The sequence below is a fragment of the Hippichthys cyanospilos genome, chromosome 9, assembly GCF_059441005.1.
Source record: "Hippichthys cyanospilos isolate Australia breed blue-spotted pipefish chromosome 9, RoL_Hcya_1.0, whole genome shotgun sequence".
Lineage (NCBI taxonomy): Eukaryota > Metazoa > Chordata > Actinopteri > Syngnathiformes > Syngnathidae > Hippichthys > Hippichthys cyanospilos.
In genome coordinates this window covers 22,992,501-23,015,245 of record NC_142377.1, presented here as the reverse complement: position 1 = coordinate 23,015,245, position 22,745 = coordinate 22,992,501, and the positions used below count along the sequence as shown (strand labels likewise).

The 22,745-nt window shown below is 47.1% G+C and overlaps 1 protein-coding gene across 12 annotated transcripts in view; it reads left to right on the top strand.

Annotated features, from left to right (window-relative positions):
* grip2b (glutamate receptor interacting protein 2b) overlaps positions 1-22,745 on the top strand; it is a 45,429-nt gene that overhangs the window by 12,483 nt on the left and 10,201 nt on the right. For 3 of the 12 annotated variants that reach the window (XM_088424202.1, XM_088424210.1, XM_088424204.1), the window contains exons 2-12: positions 16,013-16,090; positions 17,712-17,844; positions 17,928-18,073; positions 18,199-18,285; positions 18,357-18,432; positions 19,955-20,100; positions 20,725-20,872; positions 20,937-21,109; positions 21,381-21,530; positions 22,104-22,241; positions 22,634-22,745. The exon at positions 22,634-22,745 is cut by the window's right edge and continues 75 nt beyond it. In XM_088424202.1, the coding sequence (XP_088280328.1) occupies positions 16,013-16,090; positions 17,712-17,844; positions 17,928-18,073; positions 18,199-18,285; positions 18,357-18,432; positions 19,955-20,100; positions 20,725-20,872; positions 20,937-21,109; positions 21,381-21,530; positions 22,104-22,241; positions 22,634-22,745 (1,387 nt within the window). The other 9 variants (XM_088424199.1, XM_088424209.1, XM_088424201.1 and 6 more) reach the window with 7 other exon arrangements.

The window sequence follows — 22,745 nt, the reverse complement described above, 5'->3', positions numbered from 1 at the left end:
GCCTTTTTGGAACCGGGCCTTTTCGGAACCGGGCCTTTTTGGAACCGGGCCTTTTTGGAACCGTTTTTGCTTGCAAGTTCACGCAAATGAAATCATGCGACCAACCGAGCGGCTCGCATCTGGAAACGCTTCGCTACCCGGGTGGCTCGTATCTCAAGGCGGGGTGATCAAATGAGCGTACCGTAAAGGATTCTTTTCCCCTCGTAAGCAGCCGAGCGGAGTTGCCTAAAGCGCAGCGGCGGCGCTAAGCATCTCCCCGGTGGTTCTGAGGTGGAGGCCTTCCCCGGGTCACGGGCGCCTCTCACACCTAATGAGGCCACCGTTCGCTGACTGCACTTTCTCGAGCGCCAATTAAGCGTCCGCGATAAGCGGGAGGACTTTTGCAAAATGACAGCTGAAAATGGCAAAGTCGGCAAAAAAAAAAAATGCCCGCGGCAAAGACGCTCAGACTTTTTTTCTTCCCGCCCGCGTCACTAATCTTCGCGAAAGGTAGCGACAGAAAAAGGTTGGGCTGGCGGTCGGTTGTTTTGGCGCCATCTTGTGGTGACTTGCTGAGGAACACTGTTGGAGTGAGAGGAGGAGCTCCATTTTGGCTGACCGGAGGATATAGCGTCCCATAAAATGTCATAACATCATTATAAATTAGTCATGAATAAATAAACAATGGTTTGTAAGGGAATAAACGGGAATTCTGAGAATAGTTCTGGCTTTCAGTGGGAATTGTCAACATTGAAATTGCAATTAGGACGTTTGCCTTTGCACACTTCATGTTTGAATTATCAGAGGGAATTTTGACAAGAAACTTTGAGGTACAAGTGAGAAGGCCGCCAGCCTTTTTTTTCTTTGTTTTTCTTTTCTGCTTTTGCTGCTTCACTTAAACTTTGCTGTCTGTTTGTTTCCATTGGAAGCAGTCATTTCATATCCATTCAAATCATATGTTCTAAATTTCCAAGCCGCAAAGCTTGGCAATACCAGGGAGGAAGTCCAACTTGTTCTCATCAGAGGAGCGTGTCTTTGATGAATGTTTTATCCCGTCACGGCACGTTTGTGACATATTGGGAGCACGCGCCGCTCATTAGGGGCGCAAGGTGAGCCGCAGACACCTTTTCATAATGAATGACGGCGAAAAAAACAAACAAAAAAAGCGCACACATGAAGGAAGGCTTGTAGAGGCCAAGTGTGCTTGCTTCAGGATGTTCCTTTGCTGCTCCCGCTCCAAAAACTCAAAACGTTCATCTTTTGCATGGAAAAGGTTCCATCAAACAGTAGCTAAGCACCACCAGCTTGTTTCTTTATTGCAGCATTATCTTTTATTATGTTATCGCAGTATTTGTCTTATATGTAAACAAAATATATAAAGTAATACATATAATACAAAATAAACTTATTTTGATAAAATAATATACCATAAAATATGATTACAATTTTTTTTAAAAAGCGCAAACAAGAGACAAGCAATAAAAAAAAGCACACAATAAAAAAGAGAGCACGCAACAACAAAAAGAGCACAAAAGAAAAATGAGGCGCGCAAAAAAAAGCAAACAAAACAGAGAAAAAAAGACTGAAGCAAAGAGAAGCAAACAAAAATCAAATGCAGGTGAATGCGCAGGTGCTTATGGGTCACTTGAAGGCCCCCTAGTGGCCTCAGTGTGCGTGTGCAAGTGGCAGCGCGCCACTGGAAAACTCTCAGGACACAATCTGAACGAAAAATCCATATCAATTGGCTTCTGGCTCCAGTCTGCACTTAATTGTTGCGGCGGCGAAAACCCGGATGATTTAATAAGAGGAGTTCATCTCCTTAAATGAATTCCGCTGCGTCTCTTTAATATTTGATGCCCCCCCCCCCCCCCAAAAAAATATATTTCTGGAAGGGTTTTTTGTGCCTGAAAATAATGAGTCTGCTTCATTAACTCCAGTGTGTGCGTGTGCATTTGTGTGCGTGCGCGAGGCGGATGAATGTTGCTGGCTAGCCGCTGCTAATCTTGTGCTACTTTCGCAGTATGTCTCAGTGAGTAATGGAGAGTCAGCGTTTGCTAACGCTAGCGGGTTCCCGCGCTCCTATTTACAAAACGGTAACATTAGCGTTGATACAAACAAGATGGAGTCAAAATGCACAAATCGTTTCAAACGAGAAGTGCAAGACAATCAAGAAAAAAAGACGCAACATTTGGTTAAAATTAACTTCAATTTTGCAGTTTTAAACATTTTTCCCCTACTCATGTCCATTTTGAACCAATTTTCCTGTTATTTTTTACGATTTTTCTCATGGTTTACCTCCGCTTGTGTTTTTTGGACTTTATTTGTATTTTTAGCAGATTTGGATGATTTCAACCGAGATGATTTGAGCAACGTTGGAATAATTTTCGTGTTTTTTCAAAGATTTCTCCAAATTGTGCGCTGGATTGTGGGTTTGGTTGTTCTGCCTCTTGACCTTTCCATCTTTTCTGGCAAGCGAGAGGTGTGCGAGATGGAAGCATGGGAGTCTGGGAAAGGTTGCCTTTGTGGGCCAATTCCTTCAGATGTGTATTATTTTCACCCGCCCCGGCGGCCGTCGCGCCCACGGCAGAAAATAGCAGCGAGCGGCGCCTGTTTTTTGACGGCCTCAAAAGCGCGCCTTTGACAGCGTCTCCTCCGCCACCGCCGCCGCGCCTCCGATGAAATCCTGCAAGGATGGCAGGAAAAGTGTAGAAGGCGGGCGAGCAATCAACGGCGGCGTGTTCGGGATGATCGTTTTGCTCGCGGACGGTCCCGCCGCTTTGATGGACGGCAGGCGGCGCGGCGGGCGACCTGGCTTTGTGCGGTTCTGGCGCACGGGGGTCAAAGTCCGGCCCTCCCAGTCCCGATTTCCGGCCCGAATGGCCAACTTGCAAGAATTCAAATTCCTTCCTTGCTTTTTTCTCTCCTTCCCCTCTTTCTTTGCTCCTTCCTTTGGTCCTCTCTTCTTCAAATGTTCTCTGTTTCCTCCCTGCCCTTCTTTCCACCTTCCTTTCTTCACCTTCCCTCACATTTCTTGCTCCTTCCTTCCTCCTCCCTCCCCTCTCCCTTCCTTTTTTCTCTCCTTTTCCCCTTCCTTCCTTTTTTTCTGTCCTGTACATCCTGTCTTCCTCTCCTTTTCTCTCCTCCTTCCTTCCTTTTGTCCTTCCTTCCTCCTTCCCTCTCTCCCCTCTCCCTTTCTTTCCTTCCTTCCTCTCCCTTTCTTTCCTTCCTTCCTCTCCTTTTCTCCTCCTTCCTTCCTTCCTTCCTTCCTTCCTTCCTTCCTTCCTTCCTTCCTTCCTCCCCTCTCCCTTTCTTTCCTTTTTTCTCTCCTTTTGTCCTTCCTTCTTTCAATGCTTCTTTCCCTCCCTTCACTTCCTTTCTTTGTCTCCTTATCACTCATTCCTTCCTTCCTTTTCTTCTTTCCTCTCCTTTTCACTCCTTCCCTCCTTCCTTCCTTCCTTTTTCTCTCCTGTACATCCTTGCTTCCTCTCCCTTTCTTTCCTTCCTTCCTCTCCTTTTCTCTCCTCTTTCCTTCCTTCCTTCCTCCCTCCCTCTCCCTTTTTTTCCTTCCTTCCGTTTTTCTCTCCTTTTCTCCTTCCTTTTCACTGCTTCTTTCCTTCCCTTCTTCACTTCCTTTCTTTGTCTCCTTTTTACTCCGCATTTTGTGTTCCCAAGTCCCTTTTGAACATTTTTTACCGGGCTCTCAAAACGTAGGCGAGCGTGCGAGGAACCCGATTTGATCGTCCGTCCGACAGCAGAAAATCGAACTAAAATGACTCGGACTCCACTCCGCCGTTCTCGGACCTCATCGTCGTTTACGCCTTTGCGTAACGTTTTTGACCGGCCGACCGCTTGAAAGCTACTTGTAAGTTCAAGCGTGTTTGAAAATACTTTTGAATGTACTTGCAAACAGCTTCAAACTCACAAGAAGATTGAAACGACTTTGCCGGTGGAAAAAGCGCATGGAGGAATGGGATCCCCCCCCCCCCCCGACGCGGAACCCCGGTCGGCTACCGGCGCCGCGTGCTAACCGGCTAAGCCGGCCGGCCGCTAACCCTTTCATCTTTTGGCGCATTTTCATCACCTGGCTGGCGCTCCCCATGCGGGCCCGCCGCAAATCGCGAAAAGAAGAAAAGTGGGCCATCAAAAGTCCCCAAGGCTTTGAGCCGCCACTTTTTTTTTTCTTTTTCTTCTCTGCATAATCAGAAGGCGGGAAGATGGCGCAATGACAAAGAAAAGTCGTCACGGAGACGGAGAACAAACCGGAATAATAAATTTGACTGTGGCGCCGATGAAATAATAATAAAATGAAGTTGATTACGCAGCTGAGCAGTCGGCGTTTCGGGGCGAGCGAGCGAGCGAGCGAGAGAGAGAGAAGGAGAGGGAGCGAAGGGGGGGGGCGAGCGAGCAAGGGGCGCAGACCCAAGTTGAGCTTCCCTCTTCTTCCTCCTCCGCTCCGCTCGCGCATCGGGCGTCTGGAAGCGGCGAGACGGCGACCATGCTTTTCCTCCAGGCCATCCTGAAGAGACGCATCCTCCTGCAGAAAGGTCGAGCTCCTCACTTCACCCCTACTCGCAACTTTTCCTTGCTTTGCTTGGCTCGGCTGGGCTGGCGTTTTTCCCCGGCGTGAAAAAGTTCATTCATCTTTTCTTCAAGTCGTCATTTCGTTCGATGTTGAATTTCGGCGTCCGTTCCGTCTTTTGGCTGTTTTTTTTTTTGCTAACTCGGGTTTCCATGGCGACACGCCGTCACGTTCTTTTTGAAAGGGTTCGTCTTCAGCGTTAACCGCATTTTTTTTTGGTTTGTTTTGTTTTTTTCTGTTTTCCGACGCACAAAAAGTCATCAGATTCATTTGGATGTGCGGGTTTGCGCCCCGTCGCCGCCGCCGCCGCCGCCGCCGCCGGCCCCTCCCGATGATTTATTTATGGGTCGGGGGATCTCCGGCTTTGAAGTCAAGCCTGGAGACGGCGAGCAAAGGGAGGGAAACGGGGACAAACCAGCGGCGCCTTTCCGGACGCCATCTTTGATATTGACGGACTGATTGACAGCTGCCAGCGTGACGTTCAAGAGTTGACGAGCAGGGGCGTGGCCTGAAATTTTTGTGCATGCGTACGTGTGGACTGCCAGGCTTTCGTGAAACGAGCATAACATTTATTATCGTATTTTTTAAAAATTATTTTTACAAACATATTAATATTTATCCTATTTATTATAATAATATATATTACATATGAACAAAATATATTACGTATTCATTATTATTTATTTATGGCCGTGCAATAGTGTGTATGTTCAGTCAAACTTTCATGAAAAAAGCAATAACATTTATTACAGTTTTTTAGAATGATATTTTCAGTATTATTATATTATAATGAATATTTATACTGTTTAATTTATCAATATATTATTATTCTATTATATTTGTTATTATTATAATTTGAATATGCGGTTACTGCAAGTTCCTGACGATGAGCCATTACTTTTTTGTCGCATTTTGAACCCTGCACCCTTATGTGCAGTTGCTTATATGCAGTGTTTAGCCACCAGGGGGCAATCTCCCAGTAAACAAAGGGAGTTCCTATCAAAGTATTGTTTTTGCGCCACTCTCCACACGCAAACGCAAAACATGCATTTTATTGTTGTGTTGGGGCAGTATTCTAACAAGCCAAATGTGCGGTTGTTACATTGAAAACATGTTGCTGCTCTTATTTTCATGCTCATTCTGTGTTGCGGGCTTGAGATTAATAAAATAGCTCAATGCGGGTTACGCGACAAAATGACTTTATAGTCCCAAACTTTTCCCAAGTGTCTCGGCTAACCTCACCTTGGTGATCAACTTCACGTGTTTGCTAGCTGATGCCTCCCGCTAACTGGCTAACTAATGTTGTATTTGCTTGCTAATTTGGCATCAAAGCAAGAATGGCGTTTCGGAAGAAAAGCGGCGCGTTCCGTTCCGACACACTCAAGCGACCTTTTGTTGTTTCCTGGTCGGCATCCCGCCCCTTCCTGTGCCTTGGCCGCCTTCCTCTTACAAATTCACACGCGCCTCCTTTGATTTTGTCACCAGAGATTAATTAGCGCGTTGTAGGAGGAAGCCTATTTATACGGCTGGCCACCAGAGGGAAGCAAGACGGAGGCAAGTCAGCCATAGAGAAACACTCAATATGCACAAGTGAATTTTTCAATGAATGACTTACAATGTCACTTCTGTTTTTTCTTTTTTTAACACCTTTTTTTTTTTTTAATAGAGCAACGTTTATTTTGTTGGCTGAATCGCAGTTTGACTACTGGTGACTTAAGTTGAAATCAAGCTAATTTCTCACGTGTATTTTGCTACTTACATATCTGGCGCTTCGCGTAACATATCTTGTCTTATGTGACGCGTTTGCAGGCTAATTTTTTTTTGTTAGCTAGTTTCATGTGTCAAAATTTCAATTTTGATGGATGAAGACATGCTGACTCGCTAGTTGCTCAAATTTTGCGGCTTTGGTGTCATGGCGGCCAGGCGATTTCTCATGTCTAATGAGGAATTTTGCTAGTTTGATGTCACGTATGCTGCTTATTTTGGTTTTGTCCCATGTCATGTGACTGCAGGCTAGTTTCTCCCATTTGCTGGCTAATGTTTACGTTTACTGGCTAACGTTACGTGTTAAATTGACTAGTCGAGGTTTGCTAGCCAAAATTACTTTTGCTGGCTAATTTTACAAGTTTCTAATAACACGGTTGTAGGCTAAATTCACATTTTTTTCATGTTTCATGCCCACAGGCTAATTTTTCTTTTTGCTGACTAGTTTAACTTTCGCCGGCTAACTGTAAGCATTCATTTTTATAGTTTGATGTTTGCTAGCTAAAGTTGTTTTCACCGCCCAGTGTCTCGTTGCTGGCTAATCTGAGTTTTTTGGGCAATTCGAATTTTGAAAGTTTGCTGGCTAATTTAACATTTGCCGGCTAACTTTAGGTGTTCATTTTGCTAGTTTGATACGTTTATTGCGAGTGTCTAGTTTGCACGCTAACAGCAAACAGCTTGCGGCCTAATCTCATATGTGTTGGCTAATTTCACAAGCTTGTTTTGCTAAATACCTGATTGCATTGTGCTAGTTTGACGTTTGCTAGCTTGTTGTGCTAATGACACGGTTGCTGGCTAAAGTCACATTTTTATGCCCACTTCTCATGCCTGCAAGCTAATTTCTCACGTTTCTTGCCTAGTTCGACTTTTGCCGGCTAACTTTATGCATTTGTTGTGCTAGTTTGATGTTTGCCAAGTTATTTTCGTTGCCCGGTGTGACATTTGCCTGCTAATCCAAGGTCGTCGGGACAAATTCTAACCGTTTACTGGCTAGTGTGACATTCGCTGGCTAAAATGTAACGTTTGCTCCGCACGTGCGGAATCCTCATCTTCAACTTGATCAATCAGGTGCGCACGCTCCGACGGGAGAGAGGCTGTCATTTGCCACTTCAAAGTTCTTAGCCGTAATCCTCCCGGCGCGGATTCATTTGCACTCGAATCCTTCCGGAGGAGGAAGACCGAGATAAGACCACCACCTCGGACCGCCGTGTGTGTGTGTGTGTGTGTGTGTGTGTGTGTGTGTGTGTGATGTGTGTATACATGTTGCATATATGTGTCTGTGTGTGTACACTGCGTGTGTGTTTGTATGAGTGTGCCGACATGAGTCATTCTCAAGAGCGCTTAATTTCACTCTATCCTCCTCTGCTTCCCGCCGGGCTTTAACGCTTGCATAGACACACGAGCAAGCGTACACACATGCGCACGGAGGACGAAAGCAACATCAGTCAAATTACTTTTTTTTTTATCTTTACTATAATCAAGCTGACTAATTTCTCATATTTGATGGCTAATTTGTCATTTTTCGCCGTTTAAGTTCTCTTGCGAATTGGCTAATTCATCCTTATCACTAATTTCAGTTTTACACGTATCCTCATGTTTTCTGGCTAATTTCTCAAGTTGGCTGACTAATTCAATGTATTTATTCTCGTTTGTTATGTTTGTTGGCTGCTGAGAACATTTCCTGATTGGCAAATGTATGTTTGTTGGCTAGTATTAGGTTTTGTGGCTAATTTTTTAAATTTGGTGGCTGCTAGCTACCAAATAATTTTTTGGGCTCATTTTTCCCTAAATGGCAAATGTATTTTTAATTAATTGGTCATTTCTCTTGTTTGCTAAGTGATCATGTTTTCTTATGACTTGTGTCACATATTATATGTTTGCTAGCTAGTTTCCTGCATCTTGCTGGTTGACCTTTCCTGTTTGGAGCTTATTGTTCGATGTCATTTCTTAAGTTGGCCGGCTAATTGTTTTTAGCCCGGTTTATTATGTTAGCTAGCCTACTTTAGAAATGCACGTAAATGCGTTTTTTGCTAGCTCGCGCCACGCTTCCCACACGTTTGTCGGCCAATGAATTTTTTGCCGGCTAACTTTTGCGGCGTATGTTTGCTAGCTAGTTTCCTACGATGCGTTGTCGGCCATCCTTTCCCGTTTCCTCGCCGGCGTCACAGATCTGGCGGCTAATTTCCCATTTTGTAGCTCCGTCTCGATGGCCGCTGCGGCGCGGATGACGGAAGCGGCGAAAAGCGGCTGCGGGCGCGCTTCTTTGAGTCAGACATCGTGCTGCCAGCCAAGTCACGCCGATGCAAAGATGCAGAATGAACTTTTTATTTATTTATTTATTTATTTATTTATTTTTTTAGTTTTGGGGGGGCTGGGAGAGAAAAGTAGGTCAGGCAGAGGCGGGTGAGGGAGCTCCAAAAACAACTGACCAAAACATTGAGTGGGGGAGACACAGAGCGTGAATAAGAAGCAGGCTTATTACTGACAACGCACGCGCGCACACACATCGGTGTGTTTGTATATGCTTTCAAATGCGTGCCGCTATATTCATGCTACTAGGGGAAATAAGCCGCCGCCTGTTTGCCTTCACGTGAATGGCGAAAGATTTTGTCAAGCCGAAATGTCAAAGTTGAAACAAGTGAGGGCTGCGTCCTTACATGCTAGCGTTACATGCTAGCGTATCCTTGCGGCACCTTCTCGTGTCCACGATCTTTCCACCTCTCGTTCTTGCGTTGTCGCCTGCTCTTCCCCGCTTCCTTCTTTGCTTTCTTCTCTCCGTCTTCCGTCCTTAAGCACTTCCTTCTTTTGATCCTGTCTTGCTTGCTTCCGCGCTTTTCTTCCTTGCATCCTTGCTTGTTTCCTTCCTATCCTATCACATTCTTTTATTTTAAGTTTTCCATCCTCTTTCCTTCCTTCCTTTCATTCTCTGATTCTTTCCTCGTTTTCCTTCCTTCCTTCTACTTTCTTCCTTCATTTTCTTCTTGCTTAGTTTCTTCCCTGCTTTCTTCCTTCCTTTTTTCTTCCTTCCGTTTCCGTATTTCTTCCTTCCCTTTCCTTATTCCTTCCTTCCTTCCTTCCTTCCTTCCTTCCTTCCTTCCTTCCTTCCTTCCTTCCCGACTTTCTTCCTTACTTCCCTACTTTCTTCCTCTTTTCTTCCTTCCTTCCTTTATTTTCTTCTTGCTTACTTTCTTCCATCTTTCTTACTTCCATCCCCTCGCTTCTTTCTTTCTTCTTTCACTTCCTTCACTTCCTTTCATTCTCAGATTGGCATCCTTCCTTCCTACTTTCTTCATTCTATCCTCCCTTGCCTGCCTCTTTCCTTCTTTCTCTCCTTCCTCCTTTCCTTCCTTGCACGCTTTCTTCCTTCCTTGCTTCTTTGCTTTCTTTCGCTATCATCTCCTTTCTCGCTGCCGCTTTGCTTCCTGTCTTTCTTCCTTTCCCTCCTTGCATTCTTGCTTCTTTCCTTGCTTCCTTCCACACTTCCTTTCATTCCCGCAGCCTCCCATCCTCACCTTCCAATTCTGACATTTTACCTCTCTCTCTCTCTCTCTCTCTCTCTCTCTCTCTCACTCTCTCCGTCTCTGTGGGCTTTGAGCGGTAGTAACGTAAGCGCCAGTCATCTTTGATCATCGGCACTTGGCTCCCCAAGCGCTCGGCGATCCACTTCCTCTCTCTCTCTCTCTCTCTCTCACCCCTCTCTCCCTCTCTCTCTCTCTCTCTCTCTCTCTCTCTCTCTCTCTCACCCCTCTCTCCCTCTCTCTCCCCCCTCTCTCTCCCTCTCTCTCTCTGGCATTTCCTCTTTGGTGTGGCAGCAGTGCGCGAGCGTGTGTGCGTGGCAGTGGACACGGCAGCTGATCCCCTCCATGTCTGCGGTGATGTTTTGTGGCTTGCGGAGGGACGTCGGGGCCGGCGGTGGCGGTGAGTGCAAAGAGCAAGGAAGGAAGTGAATGGTGGTGCTGGCTCTGGAGCAGCAGGTGGCGCCACGGAGCTCAGGATGCTAGAATGGCAGCTAAGATGATCAAAAAGCCGGGGGGGGGGGGTGAATTCGTGTTCAGCAACCCAGGCCCGGGGGCAGTGTAGTTGACGTGTCAAGGGGCGTGGACCAAATGATTGATTGACTGTATGGGTGCAGGACAATCAAGAAGCACTAGGGGGAGACAGTGATCATCCATAGCGGGACACCGTGTGTTTGCTTCAACTCTGCCGTTTCTAACATTTGCCTGCAAATTTTCCCGTTTGTTGGCGCAATACTTGTTTTCTAGATAGTTTCACATGTGACTAGCCAATTGCGCAATTTTGTTGGGAACTTTCCATCATTTCTGTTTTTTCTGATGTTTATTTTTGACGCTAATTCCATATATTAGTTGGGAAATTCCTTTTAATTGTTGTCAAATTTCTGATGTTTATAGCTGACATTTTGTGAGACAAAATCGCGTTCGGTTGCTAATTTCATCTGGCTGATTTCACTGCTTTGCTAGCTAATTTTAAGTTTGCTGGCTAATTTGTAATTATTTGTACTTAATTATTATTGTTTGATATTTCTGTGGAGCAATGTCACATTTTATGGGTAATATTTCTAATAATTGGCTAATTTCTTTCTTTTGCCGAATTTGCTTGCCGATTCCAATCTTCCTGACTGATTTTTCATAACCGTCAACTTTTTTTATTTCCACGTGCGCTGGCTCAGTTGGCTTTTGTAAAATAAATGTAATTTACACATACACATACATACGCACACACACACACACACACACACACACACACACATATATATATATATATATATATATATATATATATATATATATATATATATATATATATATATATATATAATAAATAAAACACTTTTAAGATCAGCCATTCATTGAAGGTGCGCCTTATCGTGCAGAAAATATGGTAAGCGAGCACTAAAATTGATCCAAGTGATCCTCTATATGCCAAGTGTGTTAAAAAGCACATTATGCGCCTGTGCACTCAGGCCTTTTGAGCTTTTAAAGCAACTGTCGTTGCATCATCTTCCTCCCTCCCCAAACGCTTTTGTCAATGCCCCAACGGGCCACCAATGACGAAATAAATAACAAAAATAAGCTTACAAAGCAGCGCAACACTGTTTTCCCTTGTTTTTCACCATCATAGATGGAGCTAGTTTACGGTGAGTAGCTAGGTATTGTATCTAGCTACCTAGCTAGCAAGCTAGATGGCTAGCCAACTAGCTAAGCAGGTAATGTAGAAAGTTATTCAGGTAGTTGAAATAACTACTTTTTTTTTAACCTGACCCAATTTGCTTAATGAGAATGTTGCTTGTTAGGTAGTTGAGTCACTTGCTTGTTAAATAGGTGATAGATAGCACTTACATAGTCAGGTTCAGGCAACCTAGAACATTTCATGAACAACACGCAACAAAGGAAGGCAAGAGGCTTTTGATTCTTTTTGCTCGCGAGAAGAACAAACGGAGGTGTTCCGTGCTAAATAGTAAATATGAGATAACGTGTGCATTGACTCTAACAAGTTGTTAGGTGGCTTTTTTTTTTTTGGTGGGTCATCAGGCTAAGTAGCCGGGCCACTTGGAACGCGCTATGCTAGGAGGCGACGAAGCAGCGATGGCGAACTCGCGCTAGGCGACTTATTGTGCAAATGAGCGCCGTCCTATTTGGTGCAGCGGCGAGCGAAGCGCCACTTCCCATGACGTGCGCGCACACAAAACAATGGCGGGCCGGCCTCGGGGGACATCCGGCCCGATCGATAGATAGCCGGCCGGCCGGCAGCCGAGCGCCGCCGCTAATATGCTCGTTTGACGCTTGCGGCGGTTTCGCCTCAAAGCGAGCGTCAAAGTCGTGCCGATGCGACGCGGCGTGGAGAGGAGGGGGAGGAGAGGGGCGCCGATCCTTATCCGGCGTCCTTACCTCCTAGCGGCCTTGCGTCCTCATTTCCTCAATCTCTTTCCAATATTATGTCATCGTATCATCACATCTGCGCAAGCTCACGCCCGGAATCCGGATTCCATCCGCCCTTTCGAGTTGCCGTCTTTCTTTACTTGCATCGGTTGGCGTCTCCGCGCGGTCCCCTCTTCGTCCCGTCCTCATATCCTTCCTCGTTCTTCCTTGCGTCTTTGCATCCTCACGTCATTACTGGCATCCTTATCTCATAGTCCCCTTATTGCGTCCTCACCTCCTCATATCATTCCCCGCTCCAAGCGTCCTCATATTTGCGCCTCGTTCCGTCCCCGTGTCCTCATGTCCTTGCATCCTAACAACCTCAAATCCTTGAACTTCACCTCATCACGTACTCGCATCCTTCCTTTCTTCCTCCCATTCTTCCATTTGCGCTTCCGTGCATTCATACATTCCCTCCTCCAAGCATCCTCATTTCTTCATCTCATTCCATTCTCATGTCCTCGTGTCTCATCCTTATACCCTTGCGTCCTCACCGTACCCTCACATCCATATGTCATTGTCACCCCGTGCTTGCGTCCTTACGTAATCCCCTCCTCCTAGCATCCTCATTTCTTGACTTTATCCCGTTGTCTTCATGAATTTGCATCCTTTGATCAATTCCTTGCATCCTCATCTCATCTCATCCTTAAACTCAAATCCTTGCACTTACCTCATCACATGCGTCACAGCACGTCCTTATGTCATTTGCACTCCTCCCATCTTTGCCTCCTCATATATTGACATCATTCCCTCCTCCTGGCCTCCTCATTTCCTCACCCCGTCCTCGTTTCCTCATGTCTTCGCATCCTTACCCCCTCAAACGATGGCATCCTTACGCCATCGCATCCTGGCATTCTTATGTCACTTTCACTCCTGGCGTTTCCTCATTTCCTCACCTCATCCTCGTGCGCTTATGTCTTTGCGTCCTTGCTCGCTCAAATTTTTGCATCCTCACCCTATCTCATCCTTCTCACTGTCACGTCGTGCCTCCTTGCTTCCTGGCGTTCTTACATCATTCCTTCCTCCGATAGAAGATGTTGACCTCATTCCCTCCTTGTGTCCTCATGTCTTCACCCCTTCCACCCTCAAGTCCGTTCATCTTCACCATTTGTCTTATCACTCCTTGCATCCTGACTTCATTCTTTGCATCCTCACCTCATTCCACACCGGTGTCCTCGTCCGTCTTCCCATCCTCACGTCCTCAAATTGTCAGCTCGTCACACCCTTGCCACCTTATCTCATCGTCCCCCCTTTGCGGCCTGATCCCCTGGCGCCTTCACATCCCTTCATTCTTCTCCGCTTGCGTCCTCACATTCTTGCATACATCCTCATTTTTTCCACACAACCAGCATCCTTTCATCCTCATCCTTTCTTCAATCCTCCCAACCTTGCGGATTTCTCAACTGGCGTCCTTACTTTCTTGCCGTCCTCTCATCTTCCGCACTTTCCCCCCCTTTTTTTTTTGCTGACTCGTGGCGACTCGAGCGAGTATTTCGAGCTTTTGTTGTCTTCGCGCTCCCGTTCAAGATCGCGTCTGTCGGTCCATGACACGCAAAAATAACAACATGCGATGGGCATCGATGCCCCCCCGCCGCCCCCCCCCCCCCCCCACTCTGACACATCAGGCCGCAATTAAGCACAACACAAAAGCCATTAAGCTTCTTAATTACCGCTTGTTCTTTCCATTGGCCCGCTTACGTGGGCGACACACGTCTCACTGGAATGTGCGTGTGTGTGTGTCAACATGAGTTAACCAGGCTTTGTGTGGACGCTGGCTAATTACACGTCGCTTTAGCCACTTTCAGCATCATAATGACTGCAATCAGGCGCTTTTGCATTCGGGTAGCCCCCTTGCCTTTGTGTGTTTGCGTGCGCACACGTCTCTTGTTTTTGTGTGTGTGTGTGAGAAGCTCTCCAAAGTGTCTGAGGACTTAGACAAGTATTACATAAAACTGAAGTACTTTTTCTCCGAGCTATTGTTTCGTGTCGTGTTTTATGCAGTTTGGAAGGAGGGAAGACTTATTTGCGCCGGAAGGTGAAAAGATACAATTGTTTGAAGATGTTAGATTGTGAGGATGGGAGGCAGTCGGGCATCCAATGTGGCTTGTTTTTCACACAACTCTTTTTGGTGTTTCGCAACCCAAAAATGGTGGAAATTTTTTTGACCCGAGTCGGTTCAAATGAGTATGTGTCAAAATAGCCTTTTCCGACCCAAATTGGGTCAGAAAAGCACCGACGCAACATTTTTTTCGACTTGTATTCCAGGTTGTGTCAGTTGGAACCTGCATCTTCTCAGATCTTCCTACGATATGGTTAAGCTTTCTTTTATTCGTTAAGCTTGTTACAAAAGCAATTTCAGCCCCGAAAGGGTAGGGGAGACATCATGGCAGCAAGGTAACAATAACTTTCTGATAGTGGGGGTTGTAGGTGGAGGTCCATACACTATGAGTCCGTGCAATCACTGCTATCTTCTGTACCGGGAAAATGGCGACAGATCCCGTACTGTTTCAGCTTGTAATTAGGTCATCGTGCCTGTGATTCATTACAGCTGCGGGAGACATGACAACCCCAACAGAAAATGTCCATATCTACTAATATACATGTAGAAACAAATATGGAATAACCTATACACAATAATTGTAACGTTTTCTTTGTCAGTCGGATCAAAAGAAAGCCTCTGTGGGGTCAAAAAGGGAATGGCACAACTTTGGGGTTTGGAATTAAGCGCGCAACCTGCAAATGGTTTGGGTCTTACGGGTCAAAAGAAGTTTGGTCAAAAAGAGACCCGCGAAACAAGCCAAGATTAAAAGTAAAGAAGTATGCGGCCGCGCACTTCAGCCAATGGTCGGCGACGGTCCGAGCGACGACGTGACACTTGTCATCCGCTAATTATTTGAAGGTGGAAAATGAATGCGCCTTGACGAGCTTTTGTGCCGTCGCTGACGTTAATCCTGTCACGTGATGACGGTAAGCCGCTTTGAAGGCTTCGGTGCCGACAAGCGGGGAAAAAAAATTCCAAAACGAAAAATATCCAAAAGACACACTTCGGGTCTTTGCTTTTATATGTGCCTGTGTGTGCAAGTTTGTTGTTGCCTGTGTGTGTGTGTGTGTGTGTGTGTGTACGCGTGTTCGCGTGTAGGGTTGCATATGGGTTTGTGTGATTTTGAGTGTGTATGTGCGTGTTTGTGTGTGCACATGTATTGTTTTTGTGTGTGAGTGTGTGTTTGTGCATGTTTGGTGATGCGTGTGTGTGCGCGGTGTCATATGGGTTTGTATGTTTGTGTGATTTTATTTGTGTGAGTGCGCGTTTGTGTGCGAGGATCATGCATATGTATTTTTTCTGGCTGTGCTTTTTGCGTGTGTACGTGTGTGTGTTTGTGCATGCTGATGCATATGTGTGTGTTTGGGTGCATATTTGTAATGTAAGTGTGATTTCATTTGGATGCGTGTGTGTGAATGCGTGTACTGTGCGTGTTTGCTTTTGTTTTGTTTACACACACACACACACACACACACACACATATATATATATATATATATATATATATATATATGCATGTGTATGTGTTTGTTTATCTATGCGTGGGTGGGGGTGGGGGGTGCAAACGAAGCAGCATATTCGGGCATTCGGCCTTTGCATGCCGGCCGTCACCGAGACGAGAACTCACGCGGCAGCGTAGCCCGTAAAGTAGGACACTTAGCGTCACGGGCACGATGACCGCCCCCCCCACCTCACTGTTGTGGTCGCTTGCAGATGACGGAGCGTATGGCAAGACCAAGGACGTCTCTGGAGCGGAACACAGCCCCACTTCGAGGAGACACAGCATACCAGGCACGTTCTTGGACCGGTTCTCGGTTCGGGGTGCATCTCTACATAAGAGATTGACCAACGAAGCTTCACGACGCACTGGTGATATCTTTCGGCGCCTCTAGATGGCACTCGGGGAAATCTCGTACATTTCCACCGCGTTAGTGTTTCTTTTTAAAACGAGCGCTCCAACGAGAGGAATTTAACACAGGTGCATCACGAAGCCTCATTTTGCCATCGTTCGGGTGTGTGTACCGCCTGAGGCCGGGGTGTCCAAAAATGTTCATTTGAGGGCCACGTAGGAGGGAAAGGAGGGCTCAGGGGCCATTTGAAACTTTGCCACATAACATTTTGTTGACGCTTATAAACTGAATAGTGAAGAATTTGTCAAGAATTTGTAGGGGCCAACCTGCATTGAACAGAAGCCCGGGGCCATCTCCACATTTACATTTCAAATGAAAAAGTTGAATGATCTTTGTTGTTCTGATGCAACAAAATTGGATGGTCTGCATCATTGTAATAAGATATGATATGCGCTACTAGACACGCATGTTGTAATATTATGGCATACTATTGCAGTGTGTGTGTGTGTGTGTGTGTGTGTGTGTGTGTGTGTGTGTGTGTGTGTGTGTGTGATGCGCAGACAAATTAATCTCTCAACAACTTCACTCCAGTTTTATGCAAATATGACAGCCAGTGTGATTCATTAGTGTGCGCATGCCTCCATCGTGTGTGTGTGTGTGTGTGTGTGTGTGTGTGTGTGTGTGTGTGAAGCACCTGACTGATGGTGAGTGTGGCCCCAGGGATTGAGCTAATCTTGCTAATCTATCACAGCTACACTCCATCTCACCTGTTGTTTTGTTGTGTGTGTCTGTGTGCGTTTGTGTGTTTGTGTGTGCATGCTTGCATGTGTTTGTATGCCTTTGGTGTGTTTATGTTTGTGTTTTTGCTTGTATTTATGTGTGAGTGTGTTTATGCATATGTGTGTTTGTTTTTTGTACGTGTGTTGTGTATGTGTGTGTGTCTGGGTATTTGTATGCATTCTTGCATGGCTGGATGTGTACATGCATTTGTGTGTTTGTGTGTCTCTTGGTTTTTTTCCATGTGCATGTATGTGTGTTTATTTGCCTCCGTTGTTGCGTGATTGACTCTTTATATGTGTGTTTGCATGAATGTGTTTTGTGTGTCTTTGTGTATTTGTCTGCTTAATTTCATAATTCCCACTATCTTTTACTGTGTGCACGTGTGTGTTCATGTTATTGTGTGTGTGTGTTTTGGAATGCTTGAGTGTATTTGTGTGCTTGTTTTTTCTTGTGTTGGTTTGTATGCATGTGTGCAACGGTGTGTGTGTGTTTGAGTGTACTTTGGCATGCTTGACAACTTTTATGTGTGTGTCTTTTTTTGTGTTTGTGTGTGTCCATATTTATTTTGTACGTGTGTTTGTGTGTGTATGTTTGCATGTATGTGTTTGTGTGCATTTTTGCACTGGACTATTTTCATATGTGTGAAGGTGTGTTGATTTGTGTTCACGTCCATCTATGTGTGCGTAAGAGTGAATTTGTGCAGGTTTTTGCTATGTGGGTCTTTTGTATTAACGCGTGTGCGTTTGTGTCGTCGTTTGCGTTTGCCCATTTGCGCTCAGAAGCCCTGCGGGGGGTGACCATGGTGGAGCTGCTGAAGAAGGAAGGCAGCACGCTGGGCCTGACCATCTCGGGGGGGACCGACAAGGACGGCAAGCCGCGGGTGTCCAACCTGCGGCCCGGCGGGCTGGCCGCCCGGTGGGTGCGCGCGCCGGCGGGCGGGCGGGCGCCTGGCGACGGCGTCCGGCGACGGCGTCCGGTGACGGCGCCGCCCCTCGCAGGAGCGACCAGCTGAACGTGGGCGACGACATCAAGTCGGTGAACGGCATCAACCTGACCAAACTGCGGCACGACGAGATCATCAGCCTCCTCAAGAACGTGGGCGAGCGCGTCCTGCTGGAGGTGGAGTACCCGCTGCCGCCTACAGGTGCGCCCGGCCCCCCGAAGCGCAAAAACGCAAACCCCGACCCCGTGAGCTCAAATGCTTTTTTCCATGTCGATGGCTTCCTTTCATTCGCGCTTGGGGTTTTGTTTTTCACGCGGTTCCCGCAGCGCCGGACGGCACGTCGGGCGCCATCTCCAAGACAATCGACATCTGTTTGCACAAAGAAGGGAGCAGCTTCGGCTTCGTGGTCAGAGGTAATCGGGATTTTGAAAAGAAGGAACGGGCAAATCCCGGTTTTGGACTGAAGCCGGGTCGGTCTTCCCAGGCGGCATCCACGAGGACTGGCGGAAGTCACGCCCCCTGGTGGTCACGTACGTGCGGCCCGGAGGCCCGGCTGACAGGTAGCGCCTTCGCGCCCGCAAATAAGAGTGAAGGCCGCGTCGTTAATAATAAGAGGAAAAATATGGAAGCGGCTTCCGACAGGATGGAAGCTATTTTTACTCGGCGGTGTCTTTGAAAGAAACGCTAAAGTGGGACAGCAGCAAATATGAAAATAGGATTCTTGAAAAAGTCACTCTGCGCTTCTTGTATTCACCTTTCGACGTACTCGCACTCCTTTTTCCGTGTATGTCATGTTCATTCTTCAAGTGTCTTTGATGATTTGGCGTGTGTGTTTTTGAAGCCTGCATCGATGTCTGATGTGTCTTTTCGCATGTGTTTCGTGTCTTTGATTGTGTTAGGCACATCCCTTTGGGAGTTTTTTCCATGTGTGTCTTGGATGGATGTTTCATGATCTTTAATTCCTGTTTTTGTGTTTTGGCCATCGGTCTTGTTCGCGTGTTTGTTTACGTGTCTTTGTTGCGCTTGATTTCATTTGCGCCTGATGTTGTTTTTAAAGTCTGTCGTCTGTCGCGTTTGAAATATATTTCAGTGTCTTTGATGTCAGTATTTCGGTGTCTTACGACGATTTCCACGCGCGTCTAAGATGGTTGTTTAACGTGTCTGACTTTGGGCTTATACGCAAGCGTGTTTTTCCATGTTTCCCGCCTTTTTCCACGTGTGTTGTCAGTATTTCGTGTGTCTTTAATGACGGTGTACTTCACGTCCCTACCTGTATATTCCTTTCACAAATATCTTTGCCCTTTTTGCTGTCTTGCGCAAAGCTAACATACATGTATTTTTGACCAAGCTCGTGCAGGTATGTTTTTTTTATTTTTCCTAAACATCAAAGACACCGCAGTCCGCAACAGAGCTTACATCCATCTTTTTCCAAACTTTAACGTCAGGGCAGGTCTTCACAAATCCCGAGCGTTTTCCGTCCGCTCGGCGTTCTCCCGGTGACCCGGGCATCAAAGACGCGGCCCCGGCTATCTCCTCCTCGGAGCCCGCGAAGCCCCGGGCTCAGTTAAGCGAGGAAAATTGTCTCCGAAAAATGTGGGTCAGCCTGGAGGAAATGAGGCGTTCACGCTGCTTTCTATCCCATTGATGTGCCGGTCGCAGGCCACTTAATCCCGACTTTCACGCAGCGCGGCCCTTTACGCTTCTTCCGGCGTTGATGAGAAAAAGGCTTGACTCAAATATTTGCAAACGGCAAGTCGAGCGCCACAAACGTCCGCGGATTGAGCCGGGGAGGGCGATTGTGCCAGATGTCTCGGCTGTCGCTTTGGGGGGAAATGGGCTCCCCCGAGCAACTTTGACTTCAGTGGGCTTGTTTTGAGCCGGGGCGCCAAAACGTCTCAAGAAGCCGCGCCCGAAAAGACGCGGCGAGTCTGCCGCCGGGTCCGTTTCGGCTGTTTCTCCTTCCGGATTTTCGGGGGCCCCGCAAACGGAATCCCCGAAGACTCTGACTTAGCCACGTGAAATTCGGTAAACGTGTCTGTGGAGGGTCATCGGTTTTGCCCGCGTTTTTTTGGTGTGTTGCAGGGAGGGCACGCTGCGCCCCGGCGATCGGCTGCTGACGGCGGACGGCGTGCCGCTGCACAACGCCAGCCACGGCGACGCCCTCAGCGTCTTGGCCCAGTGCGGCCAGGAGGCCCTTTTCCACGTGGAGTACGACGTGACTCTCATGGGTGCGCGCGTACGCCTCACGTATGGAAAAACAGAAGGATGCCAGGGTCTTTCATTCACGTTGAAAGCGAGCAATTATTGATCTTTTTTTACATTTTTCCGTTGCTACATAACAGGATTGTTAGTGGCTAGCAATGCTCACGGCTATAGTGTTAGCGCTTCTGGTTAGCAGATAGCGGCTCATAGACCAAATTTGAAAATGCCTTGAGAGGAAAATAATGTAAGGATAAGCAGTGTGAATTCAAGTTAAAAAAATGCTAGTCAAAAAACCCTTTGATTGGTTGCTTAACTAGGCCAGTCAAAAAATGGAGATTTGACGTCTATAGCCGTCTTTGGCAATGAATGAGTGAAGTGCTCTTTCGCAAATTGATTGGTGGTGATTTACTGCAAGTAATCCATTTTTTCTTCTTTAACATATAGCGTGTTACGAGTAGAATGCTAAACTCATTCACTTTGACGTATGTGGGCGCCATTGGCAGTGAATGAGTGTGGCGGAAATCTGATTTTTTTCTCTTCTACATTTTTAATAGTTCTTTAACCACCAACAAAAATATCTCTTTTTTTCATGACATAACTGATCATCGGCTAGCTGCGGTTATTTTCTCGTCTGTGTTTCAATGGGTCAGACACGCTGACCAACGCGTCGGGTCCCCTCCTGGTGGAGATGGCCAAACCCCCGGGGGCGGCGCTGGGCATCGCTCTCGCCTCGGCCGACCGTCGGAACGAGCGGGTCATCGTCATCGAGCGGGTCAGGCCCGGAAGCGTGGCCGACAGGTACCCCCCCGCCTCCCGCCCCCCAAAAAAAACAAAAAAGAAGAGGCACCTTTGCCACCGTCAGATGCGGGGCGTTGCGCGCCGGGGACCACCTCCTCTCCATCGACGGGACGTCCACGGAGCACTGCGGCGTCCTGGAGGCCACGCGGCTGCTGGCCAGCACCGGCGAGCTGGTCAGGCTGGAGATCATCCCCGCCCAGCAGACCAGGATGACCGCCAACAAGCAACGCGACACTGGTGGGGGCGCAAAAAAATTCTCTTGTTCCACTGCGACGCGGTCCGGTCCGCTCGGAACGGCGCGCGGTAGCTGGCTTCCTCCCGCCGATATGGCGATTCCGTGGGGTTTTCCCAAAAACAGGCGGCTAAAATATTGCACGGATTGTCAAAACGCCAAGAGACCAGGAGGAACGGCGTTGGTCGGCCGGCTTGTTGAAACGGAGGCCCGAATGTAAATATGTCACCGACGTATAAGGAAATAATGCCATTTGCGTGTGTGCCCGCGCTCCAGTGAAGGTTCAGAAGTGGGAGCACCCTCACTCGTGGGAGCCCTGCGTCAACCCGTGCCCGCCCCGCTGCAACGCCAGCTCCACTTTGCACAAGTCGTGGACGGCCTCCAACAACAACGCCGTCAACAACAATAACCTGGACTACTGCAAGTGTGAGACGCGCGCTGGCTCGCACGTTGCGCCCGCGACACTCTTCCCTCCTTTAATCTTACAAAAAATACACGCAAAGTCAAGAAGTTGACTTTTTTTTGTTGATTGTAATCTTTTTTTAAAATGTGTGTTTATTACAAATTATTATTACGTTATGAAATAAAATTGTCTTTATTATACTATATGTTTTAGCTTTATACAGTATTTTGGGGTAATTTTTCCATCTTGTGTGATTGTTTTATCATTTTCTTTTCATGGGTAGACTTGCATGCATGCATATATATAAATATATGAATTTGTTTTCATGATCAATGTAGACATGAGAAGTTATTAAAAATGACTCACGTCACATATTTGACAGTCTCCGCAGGCCTACAAGCCCTTAGCCAATCAGGACGCAGAAGCAAAAGTGTGTTTTTCCTGAGCAATCCGCAAAGCGCGTTCATACGCTGTTTAAAAAGGGAAAAGGCGTGACTTATCGGTGCGAAAGGTGAATAGCGGTATAAGGAGGGAAGACTGTATTTGTATGTTTTTGCGCTTGTCGTCACTTCCGCCGGCACGGCGCGCGCCCGCAGCGTTGGTGTCGGCCGGTTTCTCCCCGGGCCCCGGCGGCGGTCAGGGCTCCAACACGCTCCCCAGGCCGGCGGCGCCCATGAGCCCCCGGAACTCGCTGCTCAAACGCCGCCACAGAAAGAAAGACCACAAAAGCTCCGGTGAGCCTCTCACTTTCATCTCGCTTTTCCGGCGGGCGCCGTCATTATTTTCGGCACTGGAATAAATTAAAACGCCGATAATAGCGTCTTTAACTTTGAGCGGTGTTTTGACCATTCGGGTGATCAGGATTTCAGCCGAGGCGTGCCGGTCGCCTTTTCAAATTAAGAGCAAATGATTTGGAACATGATGCAACTCGGTGCCGGCTTGTCCCTTTTGTCATATGCCTTTGTCAGCAGAGTAAAGTATACACATAAAGTATATATATATATATATATATATATATATATATATATATTATATATATATATATATAATGTTTTGTAAGTGGGGTAGGAATGAGCACACCTGGTTAAGTCACGGAGGGTCGTCACATGACTTTGCGTGCGTTCAGTGTCGCTGGCGTCCAGCTCCGTGGGTCCGGGCGGTCAGGTGGTCCACGTGGAGACCGGCGAGGTCCTCCTGACGGGGGACCCCCTCAACGGCTTCGGCGTCCAGCTGCAAGG